Source organism: Procambarus clarkii, chromosome 29, assembly GCF_040958095.1.
Source record: "Procambarus clarkii isolate CNS0578487 chromosome 29, FALCON_Pclarkii_2.0, whole genome shotgun sequence".
NCBI classification, from domain to species: Eukaryota; Metazoa; Arthropoda; class Malacostraca; order Decapoda; family Cambaridae; genus Procambarus; species Procambarus clarkii.
The window spans coordinates 13,298,447-13,311,312 of NC_091178.1; the positions used below are offsets into that span (position 1 = coordinate 13,298,447).

General features: G+C 38.9%; 1 protein-coding gene across 8 annotated transcripts in view; it reads left to right on the forward strand.

Annotated features, from left to right (window-relative positions):
• The window catches only part of KrT95D (phosphofurin acidic cluster sorting protein KrT95D), a 399,429-nt gene that overhangs the window by 354,205 nt on the left and 32,358 nt on the right, over positions 1–12,866 (forward strand). For all 8 annotated transcript variants that reach the window (XM_069333512.1, XM_069333513.1, XM_069333514.1 and 5 more), the window contains 3 exons: positions 4,782–4,945; positions 6,544–6,646; positions 9,550–9,705. In XM_069333512.1, the coding sequence (XP_069189613.1) occupies positions 4,782–4,945; positions 6,544–6,646; positions 9,550–9,705 (423 nt within the window). The remainder of the gene's footprint in view (positions 1–4,781; positions 4,946–6,543; positions 6,647–9,549; positions 9,706–12,866) is intronic.

Sequence of the window (12,866 nt, forward strand, 5' to 3'; positions counted from 1 at the left end):
AGTAACTTACATTATTAAGCCAGGATAAAGAATGACATGAGAGTTACAGTACTGAATGAGGCATAATTTGTTTCTATTGCATGTGAAGTAGTAGAAGGAAGTACAGTAATTGGAAAGTAATACTGTATACTAATTGAGTGAATATAACTTGGGTGGTACTCCAGCTCTGGCTCCCCTCTTGGTTCTTCTCTCGCGAGGGCTCTCACAGGGTCTACCTCAGGGGGGCTCCTCTCCTCTGCTGTGTCCTGATAACCCCATTGTATGTCTTCCATCACTCGCACGGATGCCAGGTTTTACAGGTTCTGTAGTTTGTGGTCTTAATAGTCCGAAGTTATTGTAGTAACCCATTGGTTCAGGGTGATATTTGAAATATTTACTGTATTCCATAATCATTTGATTGGACTTTACTTCTTGCTATGATATTTAGGAATTTTTTGCATGAAAGTAAATTAATTTCTTGCATGTTGATGATACATCAACTAATAACTAATCATACCATTTCAATATACGTAAGGTGGTATTGTGTGTGTTTTTCACTTAGACTGAGCATTTAAGTTATTACCAGTTAATTTTACCTGTGGAATACATCCTGCTAGTATATATACGCTTCTTTAAAATTAACTTGGATTTGCCAAACTTGTATTATTTACCTTGATTTTGGATTAAAGTCTCCCTGAGAAGGGCATTATTAGCTTCTAACTCAGAGTAAGCTAGAGTCCAGAGTACAGTTGACTCCCAGTTATAGGGTTTGTAATTTGATGGGGACCACTTCTGTGTAAAGTATAAACAAGACCATTAATCAGTTTCACATGGTGAGAAGTTTGTTTATGTGAATTACTTTATTGGGTTTAATAAAAATTCATATAAAATCCTATTGATAAATCCAACCATAAATAAAGATAAAATTACTGTATTTTCTGGGTGCCTAACTCTGGTTGATGGCAGATAAAGAAAAAACCCCAACCACAGGGTGATTTTCCAGGGCCATTGCTCCCTGAAATCTTTCTGAGGGGGCCCAGGTTCTGGGTCGTGGTCCCCGGTAGGCTGAACTCCATTGACTATTGTCCCAGTCTAACATATCACACATTAGCTCGATAGCTCCAAGGAGCCTCCAGGGCTCACCCAGAAAATTGCGTTTCATTACATTCAATGCTGCTTTTTTTCCATTAGATCCTGAATTAAATACAGTACTGTACTACATGGGGTGTAGTATAGTAATCTGAGGTGTCTAGGAACACATCCTCACATAATACTGGGAAGCAACTGTGTAACTATAACCAATTTCTTATATCATACCAAATGCATATGGTTAAAAAATTATCTCGGTCTGTGGCAGTTCAGATGAAAGAATGGGTTGATTCATAAATGCACTACTTTCTGCTCCATGCACTAAAAACTGTCCACTTTGTCATTGCTGAGTGCAGTCCATCAAAATGTATGTAGCTTTATTTCACTATTATACATTTGTGGTTATTATATAATGAATTTAATAAAAATGTTGCTTTTAAATAAAGTAGTGTTCATTATTTTGTTAATAATAACCTGTATACTGTAGTACTATCTTTTTAAACTGCAATTCTTTCTTTGCTTTATAAGTTTAAATGTTAAAAATTTGCCCTATGCTAAATTCTGTTGCTTATTTTTATAATCTCTACCATGTGGATAGGTGAAGGTACTAGACCTTTCATAAAACACCATTATTAATTGACTAATTGATTTGAAATAAAGTGATGTAATTTGATTTTATATGCTGAACTACTAATAATATGTATAGGCTCTCTTCAATGACGGAAGGAGGAATGGAAATTTTGTTATTAGTTGCAGTATGCAAGTTTATCAGGAGAGAGTTTATCATTGTTTGAAAGTAAATGTGTTTTATGTAATAATTTTTTTAAGACAGTATTGAATGCCTGCTAATGATTGATTCATTTATTTTTTAAAGTACAGTATAATAAATGGGTTTCATCTTGTTAGCAAGATACTATATAAGGTAAATATAAGGCTTTAAGCTTTTGTGAGAAGCTCCTGCCTGAACCTGATCATTCAGCTGCTTCTTCAAATGTATTATTCCAGTGTCCTTGGACAAGGACTATATAGTCAGGTACAACATTCAGCATGACTCTACAGAGAATTTTGAAGCATCCATACAGGGTCATATTTTGCTAAAAAAAATAATCACTGGAGTATACTCAATACAAGCCAGAAATTGGAATTAAAAGGTCTTCCCCCCTCCCAAAAAAAAAAAAATCAATTCAGTCCCATTTCTCACGTGTAATCACAGGCAGTGGCCAAATGAGAGCTCTCACACCAACTTCTGGCTAGACTATGTGATGCAACTCTCCTCTCACCAGAAGGCAGCAGCACGTCACTGGACCGGAGTTCACATGACTCGATCTAGCTCACGTGCAAAAGTGAGAAAATAAATAAGGTGGTGGGAATGGGAAAAGATGAGTAATGTGGTTCAGAAAGAAGCTGATTCCTCATGTAAGGATTCTAAAATGGCAAATGAAAAAATGAATTTGGGTAATATTCACTTGAGTTGCGGGATGACCATAGAAGACTACTAAGAGGAATGGATGCTGTCTTTGTAAAGATAGATTATAAAGTACTGAACAGGCACATGCAGAGGCCCAGACCTTGAGGGTGGCCACCGGTCGGAGCTAGTTTAGGTTAATTAGCCCTGGAAAGAGTGATGAGCAGCAGGTTGGTCCAGGCAACTCAGCCAGTAGTTAATGAGAGCATTCATGTGGCAGCCATTTATGATTACAAGTGAGAGCTTGGAAGTGCTTTGATATTTTGTGGCAAAAGTCTTTAGACTGTTATTTCTGGCCTGTATTTACTACAGTACTGTATACACCACTTACTCCCAAAGAACATTATGACCTGGCAGGAATGTTTAAAAATTTCCTGTGGCATTGTGATGCATGTTACTCTTTGCCTGCCTGCATGATCCATCTCCACGGACACAGTGGAATTATACATAAGGGAACAACTGAGTTGCAGAGCTCAGAAGTTGGGTGCAGTGCGAGTGAATAAAGACATTAGAAAGAAAATGACTCATCATATATTATAAACAATACTGAATAACTACACTTACCTTACCAGCTACACATGTGAGATTACTATTTTAGACATTCAGAAATTAATGACATGACTTAATTTGTATTTCCTAGTAAAACTAAAAATACAAAAATATATAAAATTTAATTTCTGCTATGGTTTTATGATATTCTCACATATAGCTGATGTTTTTACATTATTAGTTCTGAGAATTAATGAAATCTACATAAAAAATTCCATTTAATTGTTATTAATGTCTACATTATAGTAATTATATTAAAATTGATGTCTACATGAATGTGTGAAAAAGTGAAAGTATGAGTGAGAATAACAGAGAATCATATGATTAACTATTTGTGGTTTACATGAGAAAGTTCAGCCAAAAAAACTGCACAACAGTTACTCTGGTTTTAGAGTTACAGGTATTATATTGTACTGTAGTACTGTATCAGCACTCCCTCACACGTTCATTCAATCTTACTCCCCATGGCACTCTGTTGTTTGCCATTTTGCTGTAAAGTGTTAGGTCTTGTTAAAGCACTTGCTATCTTATGCTTTTTTGTGCAATAATAGCAATAGCAATTTTATATTCTAGTTCACTGCAAATTTGAATGTTCTGTAATTTCAGGCTAAATTTAGTTTCCCTTTCTGTGGGGAGCCCCATCGACTTTCTGAAGCTATCTGAACTGATATGTACTGTACTATATTAGTTTGGGGTCATTAGTCACTAGAGTCCTTATACCTAATGGGAATCATGAGCCAGAACATCAGAGAGGCGCAGCGAGCAATGGCCTACAGGCATTTTACATTTAAAGTATGTCGTGATTGCCATTGACCCAGAAAGATAGGCGAAACAAAACGGACTACAATCTGGTAAAAATTGCGACCTACATCTGTACATACCAGAAGAACTCCCCCAGAAAGAAAACAAACAAGCAACACTTCATCCAACTAGCACTTCTACTTGTTAGTGCTACAGGGAGGGGAAGCCAGCTCACAGAGAGGGGAAGACAGCTCACCTGAGCTGGCAGGCCACCACTCCAGTTCTTGAACTGATGTACTGGAGTCAGCTTGGTCACCTCTGGCCTCAAGTTCTTGTTCTGGATTTTTCCCTGTGTGTCTGTACCAGCAGTGTGTATGGTGTGGTGGCCAGGTGTCTTATTGTACACGGAGAAGTATGTGCCTAGAGTGATCTTCCCTAGGTGCTCCATAAGTACTATTCTTGTCTTTCGGGGTTATCTTCCCTGGGGTGTTTGGGACTCGCTCCCTTTTGAGGACTTCATCGCTTGGCGTTGGCACCATTTTCTGGGCAAGCGCTGGAGGCTCCCTGACACCCTCCCTCCTTCTGGTCGGCAGTCTTCATCATTCAAGAACTAGAGTGGTGAGCTGCCGGCTTACCTGAGCCGGCAGTTAGCGGTTAGCGAGTGCTAGTTGGATGAAGTTTGTTTTCTTTCCGAGCGAGTTCTTCTGCTATTTTCGGACACAGGTCGCAATTTTCCCCAGATTGTGGTCTGTTTTGCTTCGCCTATCTCTCTGGGTGCTTCCCCAGTCGATGGCAATTATGACATACTTTAAGTGTAAAGTGTTTGTAGGCCATTGCTCCCTGTGACTGATGACCCCAAACTAATATAGCACATATCAGTTTGGATAGCTTCGGGGAGCCTCCGGGGCTCGCCCTGAAAATGGCGTTTTATTACATTCAATGCTGGTTTTATCTTCAGATCGTTCAGTGGATCTTGTAGAGGTCTACAGTGATGATGATGAGGATTACAGCTCACAAGATGAAGGCAGTGATTCTGAACCAATTCTTGAAGATGGCTCTAGACGAACTCATCATCACTTACGGTCCAGTGCACGTTCCAAAAGTTTACCCCCCAATGCTCGGGTAAGTTAGCAATACAGCTGGATTTAGTGTCGTTATTTGTGTTACTGTGTTTGCTTTGTGTTACATGTGTTTAGTCATTCATCCATAGCCTTTAGGCCTCAATAGCACATAATATGAAACATTAAATGAACACTACAGTACTGTAATTAATATCAAGGAATAAATTATTGTTTATTAATTTGTATTAATAATTACCTACTAAGGAATTACCGTAAATAGTTTCATGTATTTTATTTTCTGTTAAAGTATATGCCAACACATTCTGGTTCTACAAGAAAAGTACTTAGACTAAATAGTTCCAGATTACTCCAGAGCTCTGTAAAATAGGAAGTCACTGGATTGGAGTTGCAATTTAAAATATAACTATGGGAGCCAGTCGGCCGAGCGGACAGCACGCTACACTTGTGATCCTGTGGTCCCGGGGTCGATCCCGGGTGCCGGCGAGAAACAATGGGCAGAGTTTCTTTCACCCTATTCCCCTGTTACCTAGCAGTAAAATAAGTACCTGGGTGTTAGTCAGCTGTCACGGGCTGCTTCCTGGAGGTGGAGGCCTGGTCGAGGACCGGGCCGCGGGGACACTAAAGCCCCGAAATCATCTCAAGATAACCCTCAAGATCACAATATTTACAACATTGATATGCTATAGTGCTGAATGAGCTCATGATCCCAGTACCTGGTAAAGGGCCTTAATACTAATCACAATAACAACCTCATTTATTATGCTTGTACATCCTGTTTTCTTGAATAATACAATGCATTTTTATATCAACATCCCCAACAGACAAAATATGATTTACGAGCCGCTATAAATCACAGCGGCTCGCAGAAAACCAAATTTTCAATGCATGGGTCCATCGGTTAGATTAGGTCCAGGCAATTTAGTTCATAGTTTTTGTGACATGACAACTGAAGAGGATGGGCTCTTTATTATATACTGTACTGTGTTGATTACACCAACCTGTACTCATTACAGCACCCCGTAATCATTGCACTTGAAATTCTTATTACTGTAATAAGCCCTCTTCTTTCCCTGAGATATGCTGGTTGGGATATTCTCTCTTGATTGCTTTCATTCCGTCAAAAATTTCTTGGTAACCACTATTTCTATACCTAAGACTCTGTTGCCAGAATTGACCTGTACAATATCAACTCTTCATAGTAGTGATGATAAGCTGGGAAAATTATTTACTATCATAAGTAGAGCACACAAATAGCTAAAAGCATTATCTTTGTTTTTATAAATTTTCATATCACAGGGGCAATGTTGTTTTATTTTCTATAAATATCTTCATGATTGAGGAGGTACAGCAGTGTCTGTTATATACACTATTGTGGGATATTTAATAATTGGTTGCAAAGAATAATGGAGAAGAGAGAGAGCAATTATGACCCTGTTTGGTATTAATAAATTTTGTTTAAATGTGATATTATTAATGGACTCACCATAAGTATGACCACTGCCACTACTAAATTTTTACACACTGAAGAGTAAAGCTCTATGACATCTGTTAATGTTTTGTTTACCATATTTTAAGCCTACTGTTCATTGTATTTATATTTCTTTGCATTTCTATTTATGACATGTCTATTTTTTTCAGCAACGAAACCTAAAACAGAGGTTTATTGCATTGCTCAAGAGATTTAAAGTTCCCGAGGCCTTGCAGGCATTTGATCAGGACCAAGAATTGGATCCAAGAACAGGTATTTTGCAGCATTATTATCCTTTTCTTTAGCCCTGATTTAGCTAATATTTTACCAAGGCTATTTAGCTCTTTCTTAAATATGTATATCATGGTTATATTGTATGTGAAAATTCCAGTGGGGAAATGTAATAGAAGATGGTGGAAGTCATTATTAATTTGGAATACTGTACTACAGTACTGCTTTTTGTTAGCATTGTCATAATTATATGAATAAGATTATAATGATTACAATATTGATAAATTATGCTCCTTACTCTTAATGATAGAGTAGCTAAGTATGGGTTCTATTGTAAGCTTGTCAAATATAAATTGTGAAACACAGCTTTATTGAATAAAATATATGCAAAATTAAAGTTCAGTAATTCTGGGTAATATATGTTTAAGGATATTGGCATTGTTTGTATGTGTAAAAAGAGTATTTATTTTGTATGATAATGGTTTCATGATCTTGTTCAGAATTCATTTGCTATCTTCTGTGCTATAATGATTAATGATCAATCTGAGAAGAGTATCCTTTTTCCTAATTAAAAATACAAACAAAAATGATAAAACAACGCAGATCAGTGAGAAAATACAGTTTAAGGGACATAAGAAGGCAAAATTAATTTTTGCTTGTAATTTACAAGTTAAAATACCATACATAAAATTCCCCAGTACTGTGTGCTTATTTACTGTACTGTATTGATAATATTCTATATATTTAAAACACTTACGGTCTGATATTGAGTTACTTGAGTCATTACATATTTATATAATAACGATTAAAAAATAAATTTTGTGTTATAGTTTTATATTATGTTCTTTAAGAGATTTTCTGGGAAGGCTCCCTGTTGGATAGCTCCACTCCATTAGAGAGTGGATTTTGACACCAGGCCCTTGTGAATCATTGTAAGCCTACTGAGAATTAGGCCAAAGCTTGGTCCCCCTTCTTAGAGGTGCAGGGAGCTAAGAATACGAGGTCAGTTAGACCAAGAAAAGGCCACTAGATAGGTAGAGCAAGACAAAATGGACAACAGTAAGGTGCACACAGAAATCACATTAGCATGATACATCAATGAACAAATCCACAAGGGTCATGATGAGGGTTCGAACCTATGTCCGAGATGATCCCAAATGCGCCTTAGTCGATTGAGCCATGACATAGGCACTCCATGTCATGGCGTAATTGACTAAAGTGCATCTAGGATCATCTCGGATGTACAGTAGGTTCGAACCCTCATCACGGCCCTTGTAGATTTGTTCAACAGTAAGGTAATAACACAGAAAACGAGACGCTGATTACTGGGCAGATTACATCAACCTTTTCTCATTATAGCACCCTGTAATCATTGCAAAATATACACCAGATTGTGTATATATTGCCACCAGATTGTATGCAGTTGCTGGTAGACAACTGCTCACAATCTGGTGGCTGTATTGGACCCTTCATTGGCTTTTGGTTAGCCCGTTTCCTCTCCTGACTTTTCGAGATTCTGAATGGCACCTCCCACTCCCAGTGCACAATCTCTTCACGTATGCCTTGGCCTTACATTGGGACGTTGTGACTAACCCTCACCTGGCCACTTTGGGCCACTGGGTGGGTCTTCTGTGTCTGTCAGACAGCATGGTATGCAATTTTTGTAGCAGTTTTGAAGCTCCTCTCCAACTGCATTTTTGGTTCATTGTTTGAACCAAGGGAGGTTGCTTCATTCTCTTCCTTCATAAAGTGCTGAGGTGGTATTGATGCCAAAAGTCAACAAGACTCTGCCAAGGTCAAACATTATTCAGCTTAAGATTTTAATCAATGAACAGTCAAGATAAAAAGGTCAGGTAATCAAAACAGAAGACAATGATGAATAGTCACACAAAAGATGAAAGTGTGTGCCAGGAAACCTCATACTTTGCAGTGATGAAAGATGTAGGTGAAAGACCAAGAGCTCGGTCCCCTATGTACCATACACAGGTTCATGTTATGTTCTCTTCAGCTTATCGCAGGTCGAGTTTCTGACTATAGTCTACACAGATAGACTATAGTCAGAAACTCGACCTGCGATAAGCTGAAGAGAACCTCGATCCAGATAAAGACGGCGATGTGGAAGGTCACCTGGGTTCAGACACTGAGCCAAAAGTGTCAGAAACCAAATCTGAGCAGGCCACCAAGAAGCTAGAAGGATCATACTGCCAGACTGGAGCCAGTAAAAGGCTCCAGTCTGGGCAAAATCCATAGCAAAAGTGAGAGCCTCACGATCAGGGAATGGAGCCACATAGGTAAGAAGCTGCCAGTTTCATTTTGACATGAAAAGGGTTCACTTCGGGGAAAGCTAAACACCTCACAGAGCCAATGGATGGACATATCACCAAATGAGAGACTGTCTGTGAGAACACCAATACACCCTGCATATGAACCATATGGAGAACTAAACCCTGAGAATCCAAAAGATGAGTTACTCACGGAGTCATGCTCCAAAGAGGAAAAGACTGAAGTAACCCCCTTTGAATTAGACAAGAATCATTTGGGAGCAGTTGGAATGGTACCTGGAGAATGGATCCCAGAGGGAAAGGAACCACTGCAGAGCCTGCCACACTGCTGCAAACTTGATAACAATACTGTACACCCGAAGGAAGGGACCCAGCCTGATGACCCTTAGAAGCCCTGTGATGACTGGTCTCAAAGCCCCAACCCAGGGCCGAGACATCCGTACACACATCAAGCGATGGAGGAGGAAGGCACTATTAAACCGAACCCCAAGGGTTTCCCAGAAAGAGCCATTTCATTACTTTCAACACTGTTTTTATTAGCATGATACATTTTATTATTAAAATAAAAAATATATATTTTATGTACAGTATATAACAGACTTGTAAATGGTATCTAATGATGCAGTTAAGTGTTTTGGGAATTCATTTTTTTATTCCTTTTAGGTGGTGAAGTGGATGAAGCAGAAATTGAAGACCTATTTGATGAGTTGGAGGACCTCAGTGATTCTGGTCCAGAAGTTGACACAATCTCCATTACATCGACACCAAAGCCTTCACTCCGGCCATACTTCTCCTCTTCTAGATCTCTTCTTAATGAAGGTCTCAGGGGGCCAGGTTAGGGTGTTGTAGTAGGATTCGGGTGGGATTAATATTCATGCTTAGATGGTGTCATAATAAGGCACAGTAATAAACATTTGGGTGGGATGGACATTATTAGGAGAAGCTTTGAGTTATGGGCTATTGTTAAATTTTCATGAGAAGCAAACTTCAAGAAGCAGGAAGGTTTGTGATGATAAATAAGTCTGCAAGTTGCTTTAGATGTTCAGTAAATTTGAGAATGGCTGACAATGGTAAGCAAGTCTGAGAATGGCTGATGACTTTAATTTCATGTTATACTGTATTTTCTTGTCTTTCATTAATATATACCACTTAATTCAATTATTTTTATTTAATATTTTTTCATGTTTTGTCTTATCTTTTATTTGTAGTTTGTATATCCCAAGCCAAAATCGATTAATCCATTTTTTCGCAGATAGCAAATTTAAATGAAACTTCTTTTCAGATGTTTTTTAATATTTAATATCTCAAAATATTTAAAGATATCCTGAATATTGTTTTAAATTTATCCCAATTCATCAGCTTCATTTTTACTGGTTAATGGCACTCAAAAATGCATAGAAACGTAACTATTTCTTGATAAATTGTAAGGTTTTCTGTGGGGATCCCTGTCAGCTTCCTGAGCTATTGGACTGATATATGCTATATTTGTCCAATATCTCCAGGGAGCCTCCAGGGCTCGCCTAGAAAATGGCGTTTCATTACATTCAGTGCTGGTTTTTTAATGTTTTGTTAAAAAATATATAGTTTTGTTAGGTAGTGGCATTCATATAGCATTTTTAATGATGTTCAGAACTCTGTTATGTGGAAAAGCTTTAACTATCATAATTGTGTCGGTAAATGGAACTGTTAACCGCTACGTCTTCTGTTGGCCTGGCTATAGGAAACACCTAATTAAGTGTTACTTTCATTTGTACGAAATAGCAGATAAATAATATTATATAATAGGTTGAACATCACATTAAATTTTTACTATGCAGTGCCTTGAACATTCAACCAAGAGAGAAATTTCACTGTTAATTTACCTAATTAGATAAAACCAATCACATCTATATTAGTAATCTGGAAAAAGGTTGTAGGTGTTATTACCAGTTATTACATTCAGGCAGTCCTTCATTTACAAATAGGTTGTGTTCCGAAAATTTGTTCATAAAGCAGTTGTTCGGAATGTGAAATCAGATTTCTCATAGGTGCAATGCTGTTAATAGTGGGGGGGGGGCATTCAAAGACATTCAAATAATATTCACATAAAACCAATATTTTGGGAACACATGGTATAAGAAGCTTTGCATATTACTTATCTAAAAGCAAGAATTATCCTGCCGTTGAAAGTTGTTGTTTTTTAAGAGTGACAAGGGTTTAATTACATGAATAAATAAATGAAAATACCTGTATTGGGAGTCAGCCATTTTTAATTTGTCACATGAGCAAGCCCCTCTCACCCTTCTTCCATTAACAACCCTCTGACCCCATCCCATCAACAGGGTGAACATGATCAGAGACTTGTTACATTCATGTGATTGTGGGTTACTGGGAACTTGACAGATACCAATCTCAGCATTTTCATCTTCCTAACACTACTACTCCCATAAAGATTCCTGACACCTACTCCCGACACCAACATAAATTCCCAACACCCACACTCACTTCAGACTCCCAAACTCTTCCAACACCCATTCCTGATGCCCATACCCACTCCTGATGCCCACACCCACTCCTGATGCCCCACACCTACTCCCACTCCTGACACCCACACACACTCCTGACACACTCACCCACACCTGACACGCCCACCCACACTCACTCCCGACACACACACTCCTGACACACACATTCACTCTTGGCATGCACACTCACTTCTGGCACGCACTCTCACTCTCAACACGTACACTCCTGACACACACACACTCACTGCCGACACACACACTCACTGCCGACGCACACTCTCACTGCCGACACACACACACACTGCCGACACGCACACTCCTGACACTCACGCACACTCCCGACACGTACACTCAATCCCGACACACACACTCCCAACACGCACACTCATTCCCGACACGCACACTCAATCCCGACACACACACACTCCCAACACGCACACTCATTCCCGACATGAACATTCCTGACACGAACATTCCTGATATGCACACTCGCTCCCGACATGCACACTCGCTCCCGACATGCACACTCATTCTCGACACGCACTCTCTCTCTCAACACACACTCCTGACATGCACACTCCTGACACACACACTCCTGACATGCACACTCCTGACACGCACCCTCCTGACATGCATACTCGTGACACGCACACTCCTGACACGCACACTTCTGACACGCACCCTCCTTACATGCACACTCCTGACATGCACACTCATTCCCAACATTCCCAACATGCACACTCACTCTTGACAAGCTCACTCACTTCCAATGTCCACGAGTTGCTCCACTCCCAACATCCACACCCACTTGTGACATTTACAACCACCCCAGACACCCACAAACACCCCAAACACCTCACAACCATCCCAGACACCCTCAACCACCCCAGACACCCACAACCACCTCAGACACCCACAACCACCCCAGACACCCACAACCACCCCAGACACCCACAACCACCCCAGACACCCACAACCACTCATGGCACAACTATTCATGTAATGAAAAGTTGAATTGGCCTTGCATAGTAGGCCGAGAAGTGCGTTCTGGCTACTAGGTACAACATACATATATATAATATATATATATATATATATATATATATATATATATATATATATATATATATATATATATATATATATAATATTATATATAATATATATATAATATTATATATAATATATAATACTGTATAGTGGATTGAGCTACAGAAACGGGGGCTTGAGAGGCTATTCATATGGGCAGGTGTTCGTAAAGTGAGAAATGCTGAGAAGGTAAGCACTAATACAGTGCATTTACCTAATACAGTATGCAATCAGTGCCAGCTTTTTAATACATATTTGGTCATAAAGCTTGCTTACTGTCCTTTAACAGAACTATATCTTTTCCTCGAAGAGAATGATTTTATCCAAAATGTCAGCACATTGTTAATACACTTGAATTACATTTCATGATTCACTTATCACACTTAC